This window comes from Numida meleagris, chromosome 20 (genome assembly GCF_002078875.1).
Source record: "Numida meleagris isolate 19003 breed g44 Domestic line chromosome 20, NumMel1.0, whole genome shotgun sequence".
Taxonomy (NCBI): domain Eukaryota; kingdom Metazoa; phylum Chordata; class Aves; order Galliformes; family Numididae; genus Numida; species Numida meleagris.
The window spans coordinates 6,692,874-6,712,704 of NC_034428.1; the positions used below are offsets into that span (position 1 = coordinate 6,692,874).

The following is a 19,831-nucleotide window of genomic DNA, read 5'->3' on the forward strand; positions in this document are numbered from 1 at the left end:
TCTCCACCCTCTCCCAGTGCTCCCCAGCTCTCCTCAGCTCCTCACCCTCTCCGTGCCCCCTAGTTCTCCCCAGCACCCACCAGTTTCCCTCAGTGCCCCCCAGTTCTCCGACCCCCCCCCCTCAGGGCTGTGCCACCACACTGTTTCCTGATTCCCCTCACTCCCAGGGGCCTCCAGCCCCTTTCTGGGGCAATGGTTGGGTTGTAAGGGTCCCCCAGCCCCCCCCCCAGGGATGGGGCACCCCCAGCTCTCCAGGCAGCGGTGCCCATCATCTCCTCCCGCTGCAGAGATGTTGGGGTGCATCACCGGCCTTGCAGCTTGCTTCCAGCAAACCTTGAGCCCACCAGGGCAGCCTGGCTTTCCTGTAAGTTTCCAGCTACGGTGCTACTGAAAAACAAGCAAATACCCCAACCCTGGGCTCTCTGCGTGCTTTCCCAGCAGCCCAAAACCGACCCACGGTGGACGGAGCAGAGCAGGGCGCTTCGCTCCCCCCCCCCCCCCCCCCCGGCCGTCGCGTGCTGGAAGGCGGCTGCGATGTCTCCCCTCAGCCTGCTCTTCTCCAGACTAAACAAACCCAGCCCTCCAGCCCTGCTGCACAGGCGCTGCGCTCCCAGCTCCCGGTCCCTCTCCTCGGGGTCATGCACGAGGGGATGGAAGAGAAGCGGGCGGTGGGCTTGGGGCGGTGGGGCAGATGCCTCCGAGCTCACAAGGAAGGTGTTTCCGCCTCGATTTTGCGCACCTGGGTGCCCTCACCCGGCCCTGAAGCACGCAGAGCCCTTCTCCCCACTCCCAGAGGCTGGAGGAGTTGGAGGGCCTGAGCTTTACTGCAGGAGAAAGCAAAGCGGAGGTTCCCACGCTGCCTTTCATCTCCTTCCCCCTGCTCCCGCTGTTCCCACCGCTCTGCCAGAGCAGCTGGAGTGGGAGGCGATGCCGTCGTGCTGCACACCCTGCTCATTCCTCGAGGGCCATAGGGCTGCGGGGGGACGGGGCAGCGTGGGGCAGCTTGGCCCCACCCGCTCCTGGTGCTGGCTGTGGTGATGGTGCCTGGCGAGGCGCGGCCAGCCCGGTTCCTCCTCACCTCTCAGTCCCAGCTGCGCCCCAGAGCCGCGTCCCCACCGCTCCTTTCACGCAGCCTGGGATTGTCCGTTCCCTGTGTCCCCACATTAAATGCTGCCCAACATTTTTCCATCTTGGGCCGTCCCCAGATCCGTTCATTACCACCTCCCGATGACTCAACAGAGATCCCGAGCCAGCTCCCAGAGAACTCCCCTTTATCTGCTGCTCAGATGTCTATGCCCAGCAGCTGCCATACAGCATCCTCCGGCGGTGGTGGAGGGTCCATTCCCACCTGGACCGGGAGATGGGCGCGTTTAGGAGCGTCCCTGCCCTCCTTGAGACCACCAGTGTCCCTTTGTCCCCTGCCACCCCTTCATTCCAAGTTCCCCTCCATCTCCATGCAAGAAACACTTCCACCACTGCTTTCACTTCTGTCCACAGGCCTGTGGGTTTGTGGCTGCTCTGCACCCCCCAGGAAGGCTCCGGGTGGGTGGAGGACACCCCCAGACCCACAGTCAGGGGATGCAGCTAGCAGGGCAGGCCAGCCAGCAGGCATCTCCTGGGGATGCCACATTTTGCAGAGGCTGCAGGGTCTCTCCCGGCTGTGCGCTGGGCAGATTCAAGTGTCCTCCCGTTCGCTGGGTGCAGGCAGGGACCCCCGTCGTAAGCAGTGGAGCTGCCTGGGGCTCCAGGGTGCCCACCTCCCCAGCCCCAAGCTGCGAAATGGCACTGCAGAGAGGAAGCGGAGCTGGCTGCAAAGCTCGTGTTCAAAAGGAGGTGTTCAAAGGCTCTTCTGCCCCCGGGGCAGATCCAACCGCAATTAAAAGGGAAGGAAGGCAGGGGAGCGCTCAGCGCGGCACGGAGATGCCGCCTTTGCCATAAATCACCTCTGCGGGCGGTTGGGCGGGCGGCAGCCCCGCTCCACCTGCTCTGCCCGCGCCCGCAGAGCTGTGCCCGCCAGCACTGGGAATGGCCGTGGCTTTCCTGAGGTGGGAGATGGGGCAGAGATGCAGCAAGGAGCTGGGCAGGTGGAGCAGTGATGCTCAAGAGGTCCCACTCGCTGCCCTCAGGGCACGGTCCACATCTGTCAGCACCAAGCTGCGGCATTACTGCAATCCATCCCATGGAACTGGGGGTGGAAAGGAGGAGTTGGTCAAAAGCAGTATGGGATTGGGGGTAGGGTTTGGGTTTGGGTTAGGGTTTGGATTTGGGTTTGGGTTTGGGTTAGGTTTAGGGGTGGGGTTAGGGGTAGAATTGGTTAGGATTAGGGTTATTCATAGGGAACAGACTGGGAAACTTGGCCAGGAAAGCATGATAGCCAGGAAGCTGGATGGGAAAACCCACGGGAACTCAGCCCCTGTGTCCCTGAGCTGTCACCACGCTGGGCTGGCCGTGGGGACGGCATTGAGCCCTTCAGTGCTGGACAGCCCTGCTCACGGGGTCTTTGTCCCCGTCAGCGGCAGCAGCAGGCACCAAGCAGGAAATCCTCCGGGAAATGCCTCTCTCCATCCTAACCTCATATTTGTTTCCTTTTCTTTGCAAGAAATCTCTCTCTTTCGATCAAGCAGGGCTGGAGAGTGAGTGCTGGGCCAAGGCCAGCAGCAGAGCCATCAACCAGCGCAGATGGCTCCTGCCCTGTAGAGCATTCCCTGCAACACCCCACAAGTGCTCGTGCAAGAGGCAAATTATTACAGCAGGCAGTGGCGAGGGCTGGAACAAGTCAGTGCAGCGCTTCCCGAGGTGTTTCCCAAGCGGTGGGACGCTCAGCAGCTCGCAGGCGATGACTCACGGGCGGCCGCGTGAGCGCGAGGGTGGGCGCTGCCGGGGGTGGGCGCGTGGAAGTGCTCCATCCCAGCTCATTGGGATGCTGCACCAGGTGAGCAAAGCTGCAGCGTGGGTTCTTCACCCTGGAACGGATGGGGTGAAGCGCTCAGCCCCAGAAGCGCTGACAGCTGTGCGTGCGTAGGGTCCCTGCGGCTGCTGGCTGGGAGCTCGCAGAGGTTTGGGGGTGATTGGGTGAAAGAAGGCGGCCGTGCATTTGTTTCCCTTCTCCCCCTGTAAATGGGAGGGACATTTGGTTATAATTAGGTAATGAGTTAATTAGGATTAATTAGTTAATGTTTGCAAAGCACTTAGGAGATGAAAAGCACCAGCGCAGCGTGGCTTTGTGCATCCTGGAGGGCTGTGGGACCCCGCTCTGCACGAGGGCATGTTCTCTTAACCCTGGGTGCCCGGGGCAAAATGCCTGAAATCCCAATCCACGAAGAGGAGAGCCCTCCACCACGCACAGCAGGAACGGGACCGCATCCTGCTCCAATGGCAGCAGCGCAGCAGCTCTCAGAACGCAGTAGGGAGCGTTCTGCTGGTGGAACAAACAGGTCCCCAAACTCAGGAGGTGCAGGCTCACCCAGCATCCCCTGTGCTGCCTGTCCCCTGACCCCCCCTGGGAACATCTTGGCTTTGCAGCACTGTGGGAAGGAGCGAGCCCCAGAGCCTCGCCCGCCCCGAGCATGCAGCTCCCAGCCCTGTGCATCTGCTCCGGCGAGGCCGAAACCTGCCGCAGCGCAGTGCCGGGACGCGGCTGTGCGTGCTGGGAGCTGGCCTGTCCCAGCCTGCCCTCCCCAGCAGCACCCTTTGAACCAGCGGGGAAAATTCCAGCAGCTCGGGGGCCTCCCTTCCTGCCGGCATCCTCCGGGCACAGCACAGCGTGCAAGGCACACGGCACAGAACTGAGCACTCGTGCAACCCACAATGATGCTTCCCAGCTTGCCCACGCTCCTCTCCCTCCCAGGGGTGACTCAGCCCCTTCCAGCCGTAACCCCAACCCCAATCCTAATCTTAATCCAAACCCTGATCCTAACCCAAATCAAGATCCTAAGCCTAACTCTACCCCAACAGCACCCTAAGCAAATCAAACCCTAACCCAAACCCTAACCATAACCCATCCCTGATCCTAACCCAACACCACCCCCAGTCCCAACCCTACCTCTAACACCACCTCAGTCAAACCAAACCCTAATCCAAACTCTAACCACAACCCAAACCCTGATCCTAACCCAACTCTGAGCCTCAACCCAAACCCTGACACTAACCTCAACCTTAACCCCAACCCTAACTCCGACCATACCCCTAGCTCTAACCCCGTCTCTAACCCTAACACCAACCCTAACCCCAGCACAGATTCCCGATCCCTCCTCTTCCTCACCAGCTCCAGGGAGCAGAAGAGCGTGACCTGAAAAAGCAGGGGATGCATGCTCCCAACTCATCAACTGCAGCAAGTGCCCGCCGGGTGCTCACACAAGGGTTAGCGGGAAATAATGAAGCCAATTTATCAATTACCTGGGATTAATTTCCCTGTTTGCCCTAACACACATGCCCTGCCGTGCGGTTTCCCTTCATCCACGCGTGCTGCTACAGCCGCGGCTCCCGCCCCAGTCTCGCCCACACCAAGGCTCCGGGCAGGGAGCGCATCCCTTCCTACAGCTCTAACGAAGGCAGCTAATGAGCAGCGGGGACGTGTGCTGGGGAACCCAGCTCCTACTGGAGCTCCAGTGGATGACCCCGCATCCACAGGCTCTGTGGCATCCCCCAGGCATCCTGTGTTTTCCATGAGCTGAAGTTCCACGTTGAGCAAGTTTCTCAATCCAGCCCCTATGATTAACTATGAGCAACTGTTACCCTACCCCTAAACATATCACAAATCCTAACCCTGCACCCAGCAACTCTGGGACATCCCTCAGCCATCCTGTGTGTTCATGGGCTCAGGTTTTACATTGGCCAAGTTTCCCTGTTCAGACCCTATGAATAACCCTAACCAAAATACTTAACCAAACCCAAACTCTAACTCTTACATTTACTCTAACCCTGGCACTAACCCTAACCTGAACCTTAACTCTAAGCCTAACCCTAAGCCTAACCCTAACCCCAACCTCACCCAAACCCTAACCCTGAAAGCTAACCGTAGCCCTAACCCTAGCCCTAATCCTACCCTAGCTCTAGCCCTAACCCTAACCCTAAACCCTAACCCTTATCTTAAGCCTAGCAGAAACCTGAACTCTAACCCTAAACCGAACCAACTCTAATCCTAAACAACACCAAACCTAACCCTAACGTTAATGCTAACCCTGTGAATAACCTTAACCCTAACGCTTAACCTAACCCTAACCCAAACCTAAACCCTAACCTTAAGCCTAACCCTAATCCAAATCCAACCCCTAACCCAAACCCAAATCCAAACCCCTGAGACGCTAACCCTAACACTAAACCTAACCCTAACCCTATCACACACAAACCCTAACCCTAACCCCAACCGTATCACAAACCCTAACCCCACACCCCACAACCCCGTGGCATCCTTTGGCCATCCCATGTCCTCACGAAGCTCACTGACCCCACTGACCAAGTTTCCCAGGCATGTGCCTATGATTAACCCCACAAACAAACCTCAGTCAGCTGAAGGTGAAGTGCTGCCCGTAGGTTTTGGGGGAACGCAGGTGGTGCCCATTGGTGGGGGGTTCCTCCCCTGGGTGCTGATGGGGAAACTGAGTCACGGGAAGGTAGAGAACGGGGGGAGCGTGGAACACCCATATCCAGCCCCAAACCCACGGTGCTGCTGCTGGGTCCAGCTCACACCAATCAGTGCGGCTGGGGTTGGGGTTGGAGTTGGATCTGGGGTTGGAGTTAAGGTAAGGGTTTGGATTTGGGTTGAGCCTAGGGTTAGGGTTGGGGTTGGGGTTAGGGTTTCCAATAGGGTTGAGGATAGGGTTAGGGTTGAAGTTAGGGTAAGGGTTTGAGTAAGGGTTCGGGTTAGGATTGAGATTTGGGTAACTGTTTGGATTTGGGTTAGAGTTAGGGTTAGGGTCGGGGTGAGGGTTGAGGCTGGGGTTAGGTGCAATGCAGGCACGATGCCAGCCAGGCCGCCCCTTCCCTGCTCCACCGGCACTTTGATGATTTAATTCCAAGTTTCTCCCATCCCCAGCGGGTCCTGGCAGGGCGAGCAGCCCTACATTCCTCGCACAGAAACACAGGCAGAAATAACAAACCCCCGTGGTCGAGGTTTTTTTTTCCCCCTCCTTTTCCAGCCTTTGGGGCCGTCCTCCCGCCCAGGCAGGAACAAAGCAGGCGGTCATTCCCTGCGTGGGGGGCGCGAGGGGCTCGGCGCTGCCGTGTTGGTGTTGGCCGCCAGCCAGCTGTGGGGCGGCTGCGTGCTGCCCCCAAATGTCCCCGTCCTTCCTTCCGCATCCAGAGCCTCGTGGGGTGGGGGGCACAAGAGGGGGGACCCTCATGGTGTGGTTCTCCATCATTGTTTGGGGACAGTGCTTCAGTTTAGGGACAGCATTGAACTCAGGGACAACGCTTTGGTTTAGGGACGATGCTGAATGTTGGGGTGATGAAGGTTTTGGGGACAGTGGTTCAGTTTAGGGACAATACAGACCCTTGGGACGATGTGGAATTTGGAGATGTTGCTGAATGTGCAGATAATGCTTCATTTCAGAGATGATGCCAATGTTGGGGACAATAATTCACATTAGGGATGATACAGAATTTGGGGACCATGCTGAATTTGGGGAAGATGCTGAATTTGGAGATAATGCTTTGGTTTGGGGACAGTGCTGAATTTGGAGGCGCTGCTGAACTTGGGGACACCGATTTAGTTCAGGGATGATGCAGAATTTGGGGACAATGCTTTGGTTTAGGGACAACGCAGAATCTGGGGACAACACTTCGGCTTAGGGGCAACGCTGAACTGGGGACAATGTTTTGTTTTAGGGATGATGCTGAACTTGGGGATGATGCTGAACTTCAAGACAATGCTTTGTTTTGGGGACAATGCTGGATTTGGAGACGATGCAGAATTTGAGGACAATGCTGAACTGGGGGAAAACACCAAATTTGGGGTAGGTGCAGAATTAGAGCGGGGCACCCGCGCCATTAATAGACCGGTGGCCGTGCTCCTCCAGCGCCGTGCCACAGGCCCCCCGTCCTCCCCATGCCCCTGTCCCTTGCACGGAAGGGGAAAGGCCGGGACCGGCGGAGAAGGGGACGAGGTACGGCCCCTTTAAGAGCTCCCCCCCCGCCGGGCTGTGGTACGCGCCGCAGGGCCGCGCCGCGCGGGGGACAATGGGGCGGGGCGGTACCACTGTGGCTGCGGGGGGGGGGGGAGAGAGGGGAAGGCAGGAAGTGCGGCGCGGCCCCGCCCCCTTCTCCTCGCCCACCCCCCGCCCTGCGCGGCGGGGAGCGGTGAGTGAGGCGGCGGCAGGTCCGCTTCCCCCGGGCACGGCTTCGGGCAGCAGCGTCGGGCAGCGGGCAGCGGCGGCGGCGGCAGGGTGAGGCCTCGAACCCGGGTCCTGAGGGTGGCGGGGCGCGGAGCCGGGGACAGGATTCGAACCTATGTCCTCCGGGTGCAGCCTCAGCGCTGGGTGCCCCCGCTGCAGCCCCGCGGTTAGCAGCTGCCCGCGGCCCCCTCTGCAGCCCGAGCCTCGGCGTCCCCCGTGCCAACCTCAGCCCCCCATGCCCTCTGCTCCTCACCCCTTATTGCAGCCCGACCCCCAGCATCCCCGAGGGCCCCTGATCCCCAGCGTCCCCAAAATATAGCGATCCCTCACCCCTCCATATGCCCCTGAACAACAGCCCACCTATTGCAACCTGACCCCCAGCATCCTCCACATCAGCCTCAGCCCCCCTATATCCCTCTGACTTCTAACATCCCCAGTACCAACATCAGCCCCATCATATCTCCCTGCTCCCCACCCTCGCATCCCCCTGAACCCCAGCATCATCCTCATTAGCTTCAGTCCCCCCATATTACCCTGACCCCCACTTCCCTTATCAGCTGGACCCCCAGCATCTCCAATACCAACCTCAGTCCCCCAATATCCCCCTGACCCCCAGTGTCACCCACATCTACTTCAGTCCCCACATCACCCTGACCCCCACCCCCCATATGCCCCTCACCCACAGTCCCCTTATTGCATCCTGACCCCCCAGTCCACCCATATCCCCCTGACCACCACCCCCTTACCAGCCTGACGCCCGTATTGTGGCCTCACACCCAGCCCCCCCATTGTAGCCCCACTGCAGCCCCCCATTTGTGTCCTGCCCTCCTTGCAAAACTCTCACCCCTCGACCCCAACTTTTGCAGGCCAACCACCCCCCTGCAGCCCCAGCCATGGCCTGCAGCCTGAAGGACGAGCTACTGTGCTCCATCTGCCTCAGCATCTACCAGGACCCGGTGAGCTTCGGCTGTGAGCACTACTTCTGCCGCCGCTGTATCACGGAGCACTGGGTGCGCCAGGAGCCACAGGGTGCCCGCGACTGCCCTGAGTGCCGCCGCACCTTCACTGAGCCCACGCTGGCCCCCAGCCTGAAGTTGGCCAACATTGTGGAGCGCTACAGCGCCTTCCCCCTGGACGCCATCCTGGGGGCTCAGCGCAGCCCGTTCCCCTGCAAGGACCACGAGAAGGTGAAGCTCTTCTGCCTCACTGACCGCGCCGTCGTCTGCTTCTTCTGTGATGAGCCGGCAGTGCATGAGCAGCACCAGGTCACCAACGTGGACGATGCCTTCGAGGAGCTGCAGGTGGGTGTCCATCTATCCATTCATCCCTGCATATCCATCCCTCTGGACTCTCTGGGTCGTGGTATCTGTGAGTCGCTCTGTCCATCTGTCTGTGTGCACCGTGCAGTACGGTGTCCTTCTGTCTGCATGCAGGACACCCAGAGCTCCCTCTGCCTGTTTGCTTGTGGCTCTGGGGTGCTGCTCCCCGTACAATCCCCTTATCTATCCCCACAACTGGAGCACTGTCCTCTGCCCATCCGTCCATCCACACCATGTGGCCACACACCCGCTCATCTGTCTGTCTGCTCCTCCATCCATGTATGGCTCTGCTGGGCTGCTCCCTGGGGATTCCCAGGCAGCTCCAAGCCAGACCCCCCTCCTGCCCCATACAGGACCACACGTCCCACAGCAGCACCAAATCCCATCCCCAAACCTGCTGTGCTGGGGCAGCTTTGTGCCATGCGCTGACCCTCATGGGCTCCAATCACCACAGTGCCAGCTTAGACCCTGATAGATATCTATTGGGCTGTGGGGCTGCCCCACAGCTCTCCCAGCACCTCAGCGTCACGCTGCTGGTGGCTGGGAGCACTGCCCAAGCATGGGGCATGCACAAAGCTTTGCATTTTCCCTGCAACCCAGGGGGTGTTGCTGCTGTGGGGTGGGGAAGCGGGCAGTGCTACAGGGCCGGGGCTGAGCATGGGGTCAGAGTGCACTGTGTTGCAGCGGGAGCTGAAGGAGCAGCTGCAAGGCCTGCAGGAGAGCGAGCGAGGCCATACCGAGGCCCTGCACCTCCTCAAGCGGCAGCTGGCCGACACCAAGGTAGGAGTGAGGCTGCAGGGACATGCCCCAAATCCCTTCCCCTGCCCCCTCCCCACGCACGCGGCCTGGGCGCTGATGGACCCACTGCGGCCCGGCTGTGCCCCCCACCTCCTCAGTCATCAGCCAAAAGCCTGCGGGCCACCATTGGGGAGGCCTTTGAGCGGCTGCACCGGCTGCTGCGGGAGCGGCAGAAGGCGATGCTGGAGGAGCTGGAGGCCGACACGGCACGGACGCTAACCGACATCGAGCAGAAAATCCAGCGCTACAGCCAGCAGCTGCGCAAGGTGCAGGAGGGCAGCCAGATCCTGCAGGAGCGCCTGGCCGAGGCCGACAAGCACGCCTTCCTGGCTGGCGTCGCATCCCTGTCCGAGAGGTGAGCGGGTGCGGGGGGGGCAGGGGGCACCCACAGAGCTCCATGCCCATTGCTGCCCATCCCGCAGGCTGAAGGGGAAGATCCACGAGACCAACCTGACCTACGAGGACTTCCCCACCTCCAAGTACATGGGGCCGCTGCAGTACACCATCTGGAAGTCGCTCTTTCAAGACATCCACCCAGGTGAGCGTGAGGCCGGGTGGGGGGTGGGAGGGGGACACCGTGCCCCCCACGCCCAGGGGTGCTGACACCCACCTTTCCGCAGTGCCCGCAGCGCTGACGCTGGACCCCGGCACAGCCCACCAGCGCCTCATCCTCTCTGACGACTGCACCATCGTGGCCTACGGCAACCTGCACCCGCAGCCGCTGCAGGACTCGCCGCGCCGCTTCGATGTGGAGGTGTCGGTGCTGGGCGCCCAGGCGTTCGGTGGCGGCGTGCACTACTGGGAGGTGGTGGTGTCCGAGAAGACGCAGTGGATGATAGGGCTGGCGCACGAGGCCGTCACCCGCAAGGGCAGCATCCAGATCCAACCCAGCCGGGGCTTCTACTGCATCGTCATGCACGATGGGAACCAGTACAGCGCCTGCACCGAGCCCTGGACGCGGCTCAATGTCAAGAGCAAGCTGGAGAAGGTGGGCGTCTTCCTGGACTACGACAAGGGGCTGCTCATCTTCTACAACGCCGACGACATGTCCTGGCTCTACACCTTCCGGGAGAAGTTCCCTGGGAAGCTCTGCTCCTACTTCAGCCCCGGGCAGAGCCACGCCAATGGGAAGAATGTGCAACCGCTGCGCATCAACACCGTCCGCATCTAGCGGGACCCCGCGGGGCAGCGGTGGGACGGGGCCGCGTCCCTGCCCTCAAGGCGCAGCTGACTTTGGGTACCGGGCACGGTGCGGCTGGTGTCCCCGTCCTGTGCTTCCACGCGGCCCCGCGGGTCTGGCCCTGCTCCGGCCGCTGCAATAAAAGGTGCATTTGGAGCCGAGGGGCCGGGTGGTGCAGCCCCTGCGCGGGGTGGGGGATGCTGTGCCATGCTGCAGTGTGCTGTGCCTATTGCACTGTGCCATCCTGCCCCGTGCTGTGCCGTGGTGGCATGCGTTGTGCAGGGGCTGGGGGTGCGTACGGTGCAGAGCGGGCACGGGGTGTGCAGTGGTGCTGTACGAGGGCTGGCAGAAGGTGTGCCCCGCAGGGGGTGTGTAGTAGGGCTGTTACATGGGGTTTGATGGCCAGCGTGTAGTGTAGGGCTGTGTGATATCTACAGCGGTGATATGTGGGGGTGTGATATGCGGGGTGCGATGTTTGGGGGCTGCGATACACGGAGGGGTGAGATACAGGGCAGGGCTGTGCCGGAGCAGTCGAGCCGCTGGGAGCACCGGGGGCTGCCCCCGCCGCTCTCCTCCCGCCCACGAGGGGGCGCTGTGGCACCGCGCGCGCTCTATCCTCCCGGTCTCGCTGGTCGCGCATGCGCGGGGGCGGAGCCTGGCCGCCGCCATCTTGCAGCGGGCGCTGGCCCGCCGGTAGCGGGGCGCGGCCCGGCCGGCTCGGCCATGGAGCCGAGCGGGGGGCGGAAGGAGAGACCGAAGGGCCGCGAGCCGGCGGCGCGCCTGGAGAAGGCCAAGCAGAGGTCGGCCCAGCAGGAGCTGAAGCAACGGCAGCGCGCGGAGGTGAGCCGGGCGGGCCTAGGGCCGGGGCCTGACGCGGCGCCTCACGCAGCGCCTCACCGCGGTCTCTGTCCCTCCCCCCGCAGATCTACGCGCTGAACCGCGTGATGACGGAGCTGGAGCAGCGGCAGTTCGACGCCTTCTGCAAGCAGATGCAGGCCGGCGGCGAGTGAGGGCCGGGCCGGGCGCAGTGCCGTCCCAGCGGCAGGCAGCTCGGAGCGCCCGGCCCCGCCCCTTTCCTAACTCAGTATTTATGCCTTCAATCTGACAAAGACCTCTTTTTTTTTTTTTTCCTTTCTTGCTTTCTTTTTATCTTTTTTTTTCTAAATAAAAGCAGTGGTCGTTCTGCCTTCCTCCGGCTCCCGCTGAGATGCAGGCCTTCCCCTGGAGCAGCCTAGGGGCAGCAGGCCTGCCCGAGCCCCCCGGGACCACGGGGCTCTGTGCCAGAGCAGCTGCAGCCGGTGGCCGCCAGCCCCGCCGTCCTCCCCGTGCCACGCAGGCTCTCCACCCTCCGCCTGTTTACAGCAGCACAAGTCTCCGGGGCGCTCGCCCCGGGACGGGGTCGTTCTGTCCGTCTGCAGCTGCTGGCGCTGCAGGATCTCCCTGGGGCTCTGGAGCTACAGATCTGCTCCGCTTCCTCTGTTGCTCGGCGAGGTCTGACCTTCGCTTCCTTCCCCCGCCCACACGCCCTGCTCCCAGCTGCAGGCGGCATGCGCCGCTGTTGTTCTCCAGCTTTTTATTTCCAGAGAGTTCGGCCTGCGGGTTTCAGGTTCCATTTTTCCCTTCCACATTCCTTCCTCCCTCCCACACCTCATCGACCGGGCGCAGAAAGGAAAAAAGAACACGCTTCAGATATTATTTCCCTATGGCGACACATCAGAAATAAATACTGGAGCGCTCCCCATGCCTCAGGGCTGGGTTTTGCAAGGAACTGGGGCACACAGGTGTGATTGGTGGCCATCTCCCATCCTGCCATGGGCTGCCTGCTGCGGGGGCCCGCTTCCTCCTCATGGTGAGGATTTCAGGGATCTAAAGCCGCCGCAATCGCGCCCTTGCAATAAATTATTATGTACAGTGGGAATGCATTGATTGCACTGCCGTCACCTCCGTCCGCGTCCCAGCTGGTGGGACTGGGAGGAGGCACCTCGAGGGGTGGTCCCCTGGGAAGGGGGGTGAGCTCTGGTGCAGGGCTGTTGTTCTTCTGGCTGGGGGTACGCGTGCGCAGGGCAGGTTGAAGCCCGGCCTGGGCTCTGCTGGCACTGAAAGTTCCCTTGTGCAGGAGCTCAGCTGTTTTCTAAGCAGGCTCGGCCGTGGTGGGAAACCCTCTGGGGCTGCAGCGTTGAGCTTGCTGGGTTTGGAGTCTGCTGCCGTGGCTCTCCTCCCCGGGATGAGCAAACGAAGATGAGGGGCGAGACAGCCCAGTGCTGGCACCCGAGAGTGAGGCAGAGGAGAGCTTTACTACACATTAGGTGGAGGTTAAGCTGGAGTGGTCCTCGCCGGGGCTGCTGCCACTTGGCCCTTAGGCTTTGCAGCTCCAGATGGCGAAGGGGAATAAGATGTACGATGCCGACCAGGCAAGGTAGTAGATGGAAGCGACCGTTGTGGGCAAAAGCAGGACGGCCACAATGCCTGTGGGGGGAACCGTCAGCGTAGAGGGTACAGCGGTGCTCAAACGCCTCCCTGGGTCACTGCTCCATGGGACGGCCAAGCACCCTCCATGAAAGCTGGGTGGGTTTTACCCCTGCTCCTTACCTCCGCCATAGATCACCTTCTTCCAGCACTGCGACTCCAGCACCTTGTCATGGGGGTAGAAGCCGCGATCAACCATGAAGAGGACCATGGCGACGGCGGCGATGCGCAGCAGCGTGACGTGGCCACCCGTCAGCAGGAAGGTGCTGGCCAGCAGCGAGGAAGCGTAGGGACACGGCAAGCCCCGGTAGGTGAAGGGGATCCCTGTGGGGTGGCCATGCGCTCAGCCTGGAGCCCGGCGGGGTGCCCGACCCCGTGAGCCCCGAGCCTTACCACTGGAGAAGAAGCAGAGGCGGGCGAAGACAGCCATCACATAGGCGATGGCCAGCAGCCCGTCTAGCACACCGCGTGGCTGCAGCAGCAGCGCCGTGGCCAGCCCAAAGGATGTGAAGTCGGCGAAGTCATCCAGCTTGGCTCCTGTGGGAGGTGAGTGAGTGAGGGGGCGGCCGGCAGCCAGCACTCCCGGCACATCCCCGGTCCAGGGGCTCACCCAGCGCCGAGCAGGCATCGAGCTGCCGGGCGACGGCTCCGTCAGCCAAATCGAGCAGGAAGCCCACCAGGAGCAGCCAGCAGGAGCAGTGGTGCTGCCTGCGGGGGGAGAGGCATCAGCACCGTGCTGCTTTCCCCGCCTGTCCCCTTGGTTTGTGTGCCCCCCCACCTGTTGAGGCTGCAGAGAATGGAGGAGAGCCCCACGATCAGGTTCGCCATGGAGAGCGCGTTGGCCGCATTTTTCCGGACGAACTCCAGCGCCTGCACCTGTCCCGCTTGCCTGCTCAGGAACAGCTTCTTGGTGTACTGGAAGATACCTGTAAGCCGCCGAGACGCCGGTCAAGGGCACAGATTTGGGGCTGGGAGTTATTCAAGCGCCCGAGGAAGCAGGTTGGTGCTGGGGGCCAGGCCCCCTCTGCCCCCCTCCGGCGATGGGAAGGGGACGGCGGAGGGTTGTGGGCAGGAGCCTTCGCGCAGCGCTTTCCCCCTCCTCCTCCTCCTCCTGCTCCTGCACCGCTCCCCAAACCGTTCGGGTTGTGCAAGCCCCTGCCTCCGTCTGCCCGCGGGAGGCAAAGGAGAAAGTAAAACGCTACCAAAATAACAAAAATAACAAAAAAAAAGAAAACCAAACAAACAAAAAAAAAAGCCAAACCCAAGCTCAGAATAAAAGCCAACCCCAGTGTTAAGCTCTATTGATCTTATATACCTATAGGGCTACGCTTTAGAGAAAGTGTTAAGGGTCATGTCCTACTAGTGTGTTTTGCACCCTGCCTTTGCCGTGGTCCCAAAGCCAGGCAAGCTGGTGAGATCCTTCATCTGAAAGAAAACAGCACGTCAGAGCACAACAAGAGCCACAACCGCTCCCCCCCGCCGCCCCGGCACGGCCGGGTCCCCGTGCTCCCGCCTGCAGGAAAGAAATATTCCAAATATTCCTCTTTTCCGAGCGGGGTGGGGGTGCTGCTGCCGCCGACCTTTGGCCACCCCACCCCAGGCCACGCCGCTGCGGTTTGAGGCCGGGCAGGTGTGCATGGAAAAACACCCCGAGGAGGCGAGCACGGGGAGGTTTTCACCCCAGCCCCGTTTTTCTGCAAGAAACAGGGTTTTTGCGGCGCTCAGCCTGTGCATTGCACCGTGCCCCTACCTGAGCGCTCTCAGGGATTGGGCTCTCCCTGTGCTGTGGAGAGGGGAAAAACGGGCAAAAAGCGGCGCTTTGGGGTCTGACCGAGGTGGCAGCAGGTCCAACGAGAAGCAGTGCGCAGTGGGCAGCACCGTGTTCTGCAGCATCACAATGCTGCGCAGCGCCATGCCCGCTCCTGGCATTCCCAGCCCCAAAGGTGCAGAGATATGGGCAGAAGGAGCGGGCTTCAGCCCCGCTGCTGGCGGTACTTCTTATTACTTTTTATGGGGGGAAGAAAACCATTGATTTGGCTCTTTCCGCATTGTTCCCGTGTGTGGTACGGGCGCCTGCTCAGAACAGTGAGTTCCGGGGCAGGTTAGCACGAAGGCGGAGCGGGCTCGGCTCTCACTTCTCTCTGTCCCCGGTTTGCAGCGCTGCAGAGCACCCAGCCACGCAGAGCTGCTCTGCGCCATCACCCCGACAGCTGCGCCCTGAACCACCCCACGTCTGCAAGCCTCACCCAGCCAACATCCACCAGGAATCCCAAAAACACCCAAACCAGCCGTTTTCCCATGGGAAGCTTTGCACTGGGCCGGGAGACATCGGGGCGTCGAAGCGGGACTTACCGACCGGCGGTGACACCATCCACATGGCTGCGGCACGGGGAAACTGAGGCAGCGGCCGGGCAGGCTCTGGGTGCACGGCGGCAGCACCGCGTTATATAGGGACGGGCTTTGCCGGGAACGGGCTGAGTCACCCGTGGGGGTGGGTCCGGCCAGAGGACACGGGGGTTTTTGGAGGCGGCTGGCACCGCAGCGAGGGAGGAGCTGCCCGGGGCTGCACGGCCGCGTGCCCGTGCCAGGCTCACGGTGTCCACGCCAGCCTCACAGGAGCTGTGCCAGGCCCTGCAGCGCCTGTGCCAGGATCAAAGTTCCCAAGCCAGGCTCATGGTGCGCGTGCCAGCCCTAAGCTGCCCTTGCCAGGCTCTCAGCACCCATGCCAGGCGTGCAGCATCCATGCCAAGTTTGCACCACCCATGCCAGTCTCACAGCACCCGTACAGCCTTGCACTGCCTGTCCCAGCCTTGCAGAACCTTGCACCGCCCATAGCAGCCTTGCAGCACCCATGCCATACTTGCAGCACCCACATCAGCTGTGCAGCACCCGTGCCAGGCTCATAGCACCCACACCAGCCATGCAGATTGACAGCACCCATGCCAGCTGCCCCCTGCCTGACCCACCCACCTGTCCCGGCCTCGTGCGGGCGGCACTGCTTGCACAAGGGTGTCACGAGCTGGGCTGCCCTCAGCAGCCAGAGCAAAGGGCCCCCCCGGGGAGCAAAGGTTCCCCATACGGTCACAGGGGCCCATAAAACCCTACAGCCCCATGCCTGTGGCGGGACGCGATGGGGATTTTCCATCCAGCTCAGGGTGGCCCCGTGCATGCAGGGATGTGGGGCTCCCAATGGGATGGGATGGGATGGGGGGAGCGGGGGCCCCATGCGTGCCGGGCACTGTCAAAGGGCCCTTTGTTCCCGGTCACGCGCCGCGGCCGGTGGTTGCGAGGAGACAGCCAGGCTGGGAGGGCAGGAGGTGGCGGACGAGAGCTGGGCATGGAGCTGCTGCCACGGCCATGCGACCAGAACGGGGCACCCAGAGGGGACCCTTCCCTGTGGCGTCAGGGCATCTCGGGGCGCTCGTTCCATAGGGCCCAGGTGTTGGGTGCCTGTCCCTGTGGCACCTTTTGGGGAAACCACCCGCACGGCCTCAGATGTCTTTGGGAGGAGGTCGGAGCCCATCCTCGTGGCATCGGAGCACCTCACGCCCACCTCCACGATGTCTGGATGTCTGCGATGCCCACTCCCACCGCATCACGGGACCGTGAGTGGACCCTTCCCACGGCGCATGGCATCCCCGTGTGCCCACCCCTGCGGTGCCGCCGCGCTGCCCATGCCCGCTCTGCCAGTGCCACCTGCTGGCAATGCAGCCGCTCTCACTTGGTGCCTGCCTGGCTGCGCACCATGTGAGCACCCCCCCCCCCCCAGCACACGGGACACGGGGTGCCAGCTTTCCGGTTTTATTTGTACGCTGTGATGTAGGGAGATTGCTGCTGCCCCGCTCAGCTGTTGTTCGCCATGGTCTGGGAGAAAGAAGCGGCTCGGGGAGCTTGGCACCCCGGCACCCCAATATTGGAGCACCATGGCACCCCAACACTGAGGTACCCCAACATCTCAGCATCCCAGCAGCCCTATACCTGGCACTCTGGCACCCCAGCGTCCCAGCACACTGGTACCCCAACACCCTGCCAGCTTGACACGCTGGTACTCTGACACACCAGCATCCCAGCAACCCAGCATTCCAACATCCCAACACCCCTACACTCCTGTATCTCAACACCCCAGCATCCCAACTCCCCAGCATGCCAACTCCCCAACACTCCAGCATCCCAACATCCCAACACCCCAGCATCCCAGCCCCCAGGCACACTGTACCCCACATCCCAGGTGTTCCACCATCCCCACACCCCAGCACCCCAGCACCCACCACTCACCTCAGCAATCCAGTCCTCAAAGGCAGAGACACGAGTGAAGACAGTGGGCTTCTTTGGAGTGTCACAGCCCAGTGAGGACACAAAGCTGGCGACACCATGCACCTCCCAGTGCCCATCCTCAGCCTGGCAGTTCAGGGGGCCACCCGAATCGCCCTGGGGACAGGATGGGGGTCAGGATGGTTTGGGGTGCTCCAATCCTCTCGTCGTGGTGCAGTGCAGCACAGTACTCACGTTGCAGCCGGCCTGCTCAGCGCCGCCGGCACAGATCATCGTGGTGCGGATGGAAAGGCTGCCCCACCAGTCGGGTTGAGTGCAGTGCTCATGGTCCACCACAGGCATCAGAGCGTCCTGAAGTTTGTCTGGCAATGGTCCCCCCGCTGGCAGTGGGGGAGGTGTTAGGGATCCAGGTGGACAACGCTGTGCCCAGGATCCTGCTCGCCAGCCTCATCCATCCCACAGCCATCCCACATCTATTCCATGTCCATCCCGTGCCCATCTACCCATCCATCCATCCCATATCCATCCATCCTACATCCACCCCAAAATCCCGCACCCATGCATCCATTCGTCCCCCTTCCAACCAGCCTCCCACCCTTCCCTCCACCCACATCCTTCCCTCCATGCCCCACACTGTCTCCTCACCCCCTGCCCCTCCCCCCCATCCCAGCACGCACTGGTCAGCCGCCCCCAGCCGCTCAGGTAGCAGGGGTAGCCGTTGGGCAGCACGGTGCCTGCAGGCGGCAGCCGCCCCGTCTGCACGTGGTCGTTGAGCACAGCATTGCGCCGCAGCTTCAGCAGGGCGATATCATTGCTGCACATGGGGACACGTGTCACCGGGATGAGGTCCTGGGGTGGGGACAGCATCCCCACACCGCCAGGCCCCACTCACCCGCAGGCCACACAGTAGCTCCTCCACTTGGGGTGCACGAAGATGTCCTCGGCGGCAACGGGGATGCGCTGCTCGGGGCCTTCAGCGGAGCTCATGTCGTACTCACCCAGCACCACCTCGTAGGTGAGAGTAGAGCTGCCGAGGGGACACCGTGCCCGCTGACCCAGGGGATGGGGCTGCCCATCGCACCCCCCGAACAACCTCCGTGCACCCCTCCCACTCCGTCCTTGAACCCTGCACCCCCTCCTCCTTCACCCCGACCACCCCAACCCTGCAACGTGCATCCCTCCAAGCACCCCCCCCGCATCACCCTATGTACCCGCACACCTCCCACACACCCCATCCCCACGCCCACCCCACAGGTGCGTGGCTCACGAGATGCAGTGTGCAGCCGTCATCACCCAGTCGGGCGCGATGAGGGTTCCCCCACAGGTGTGCCGGAAGGTGCCGTCGCGCTCATACTGCAGCGAGATCTGCGGGGCCGCGGGGTCGGCGTGGTGCCACCCACCACGGTGTCCCCATCCCTAAATAACCCTAACCCGAACCCTAACAAATAGCCCTAACCCTAACTCTAACCATAACCCTAACCCTAGCTATAAACGTAATAATAACCCCAAACATAGCCATAAGCATAATCCTAACCCTAATCCTCGGCATAACCACACCACCAACCCTACTTCCCACTATAACACCAACCCTAACCCAAACCTACCCCCAACCCTAATCCCGATCTCAACCCTAACCCTAACCCCAACTCCAGCTCCAACTCCAACCACAAATCCAAACCCAACCCTATCCCCAACTCCAACGTTAACCCCAACTCCAACTCCAACCCCAAACACAGTCTCAACCCTAACCTGAACCCTAACCCCAACACCAACCCTACCCCAACCCCAGCTTCAAACCCAACCCCAATCTCAACCCCAACCCCAACCCAACTCCAAGCCAGCACAACCCACCCGTGCTGCTCACCTGCCATGGCCAGCTGTACGGCACCGCATCCTGCCCGTTCACCACCCGTGACCCACCCGGCAGCACGGCAGCGTGGCAGCCTGCACGATGGGGTGACCGTCACCCAGGGTGGGACCAGGACCCCAAAGCAGGGACGACAGAGGGTTTGGGAACAGCTTACCACCAACCGCCAGCAGCAGGGGGACGAGGAGCGCCAGCATCATGCTCAGGGCTTGGCCAGGTGGCACGGGGCGCCCGCCGGCCTTAAATCCCCCCCTTATCGGGGCCCTTCCCCGGCCCAAGGCCACCCCTGGGAGCAGGCAGCCGGTGCCCAGCTGGGTGCTGTGCGTTGTGGGTCGGCCCTATGGGGAGGGGGCTGCGAGCCCTCCCTATGGGCACAGTGCCGGGGGCAGGTGGTGTCCTAGCACCCCACTGGGGACACAGTAGGGTGCTGCCCCATGGGAGCCGTGCAGGTGCGGGGTCGAGGTTAACCATCAACGCCCAGCCCTGGGGGAGGCGCCCGGCCGGGTGGGTGTGGGTACTGCCCCACGCAGCCCCCGCACAGCCCTTCCCTGCACCCCCCCACAGCCCCATCTCCCCACTGTGCCCCCCACAGCCCCCA

General features: G+C 62.0%; 4 protein-coding genes across 7 annotated transcripts; 2 read left to right on the forward strand and 2 right to left on the reverse strand.

Moving 5' to 3' along the window:
* ERMAP (erythroblast membrane associated protein (Scianna blood group)) lies at window positions 7,219–10,789 on the forward strand. The gene is made up of 6 exons (XM_021417690.1): window positions 7,219–7,382; window positions 8,198–8,632; window positions 9,335–9,430; window positions 9,547–9,803; window positions 9,871–9,986; window positions 10,069–10,789. The coding sequence occupies exons 2-6, from the start codon at window positions 8,225–8,227 to the stop codon at window positions 10,617–10,619; spliced, it is 1,428 nt and encodes a 475-aa protein (XP_021273365.1). The 5' UTR covers window positions 7,219–7,382; window positions 8,198–8,224; the 3' UTR covers window positions 10,620–10,789.
* Window positions 11,263–12,542, forward strand: SVBP (small vasohibin binding protein). The gene is made up of 2 exons (XM_021417696.1): window positions 11,263–11,468; window positions 11,552–12,542. Exons 1-2 carry the CDS (start codon window positions 11,352–11,354, stop codon window positions 11,636–11,638), a joined length of 204 nt encoding a protein of 67 aa, XP_021273371.1. The 5' UTR covers window positions 11,263–11,351; the 3' UTR covers window positions 11,639–12,542.
* On the reverse strand, window positions 12,319–16,755 carry TMEM269 (transmembrane protein 269). 4 transcript variants are annotated; one of them, XM_021417694.1, is made up of 7 exons: window positions 14,845–16,755; window positions 14,455–14,519; window positions 13,873–14,020; window positions 13,705–13,802; window positions 13,488–13,631; window positions 13,218–13,418; window positions 12,319–13,094 (listed from the first exon to the last, which is right to left on the reverse strand). In XM_021417694.1, the coding sequence occupies exons 3-7, from the start codon at window positions 13,920–13,922 to the stop codon at window positions 12,985–12,987; spliced, it is 603 nt and encodes a 200-aa protein (XP_021273369.1). In that variant the 5' UTR covers window positions 13,923–14,020; window positions 14,455–14,519; window positions 14,845–16,755; the 3' UTR covers window positions 12,319–12,984. The 4 variants fall into 4 exon arrangements, with proteins under 4 accessions (XP_021273369.1, XP_021273367.1, XP_021273370.1 ...); XM_021417692.1 differs by lacking the exon at window positions 14,455–14,519 and having other exon boundaries at window positions 15,447–16,755; XM_021417695.1 differs by lacking the exon at window positions 14,455–14,519.
* On the reverse strand, window positions 16,880–19,537 carry CELA3B (chymotrypsin like elastase family member 3B). The gene is made up of 8 exons (XM_021417691.1): window positions 19,391–19,537; window positions 19,231–19,310; window positions 18,634–18,731; window positions 18,259–18,393; window positions 18,044–18,180; window positions 17,601–17,746; window positions 17,370–17,522; window positions 16,880–16,958 (listed from the first exon to the last, which is right to left on the reverse strand). The coding sequence occupies exons 1-8, from the start codon at window positions 19,431–19,433 to the stop codon at window positions 16,938–16,940; spliced, it is 813 nt and encodes a 270-aa protein (XP_021273366.1). The 5' UTR covers window positions 19,434–19,537; the 3' UTR covers window positions 16,880–16,937.

What these genes read in the sequence shown, in the direction of transcription:
- ERMAP (XM_021417690.1), top strand. Translation starts at nt 8,225, where the DNA reads ATGGCCTGCAGCCTGAAGGACGAGCTACTGTGCTCCATCTGCCTCAGC. An exon ending in ATGCCTTCGAGGAGCTGCAG is followed by an intron (nt 8,633 to 9,334) that starts GTGGGTGTCCAT and finishes ACTGTGTTGCAG; the next exon opens with CGGGAGCTGAAGGAGCAGCT. An exon ending in GTCGCATCCCTGTCCGAGAG is followed by an intron (nt 9,804 to 9,870) that starts GTGAGCGGGTGC and finishes CCCATCCCGCAG; the next exon opens with GCTGAAGGGGAAGATCCACG.
- SVBP (XM_021417696.1), top strand. Translation starts at nt 11,352, where the DNA reads ATGGAGCCGAGCGGGGGGCGGAAGGAGAGACCGAAGGGCCGCGAGCCG. An exon ending in AGCAACGGCAGCGCGCGGAG is followed by an intron (nt 11,469 to 11,551) that starts GTGAGCCGGGCG and finishes CTCCCCCCGCAG; the next exon opens with ATCTACGCGCTGAACCGCGT.
- TMEM269 (XM_021417692.1), bottom strand. Translation starts at nt 15,471, where the DNA reads ATGTGGATGGTGTCACCGCCGGTCG. An exon ending in ATTCTCTGCAGCCTCAACAG is followed by an intron (nt 13,803 to 13,872) that starts GTGGGGGGGCAC and finishes CTCCCCCCGCAG; the next exon opens with GCAGCACCACTGCTCCTGCT. An exon ending in CGATGCCTGCTCGGCGCTGG is followed by an intron (nt 13,632 to 13,704) that starts GTGAGCCCCTGG and finishes CACCTCCCACAG; the next exon opens with GAGCCAAGCTGGATGACTTC.
- CELA3B (XM_021417691.1), bottom strand. Translation starts at nt 19,433, where the DNA reads ATGATGCTGGCGCTCCTCGTCCCCCTGCTGCTGGCGGTTGGTG. An exon ending in CGTACAGCTGGCCATGGCAG is followed by an intron (nt 18,732 to 19,230) that starts GTGAGCAGCACG and finishes GCGGCCCCGCAG; the next exon opens with ATCTCGCTGCAGTATGAGCG. An exon ending in CGGCTGGGGGCGGCTGACCA is followed by an intron (nt 17,747 to 18,043) that starts GTGCGTGCTGGG and finishes CCCCACTGCCAG; the next exon opens with CGGGGGGACCATTGCCAGAC.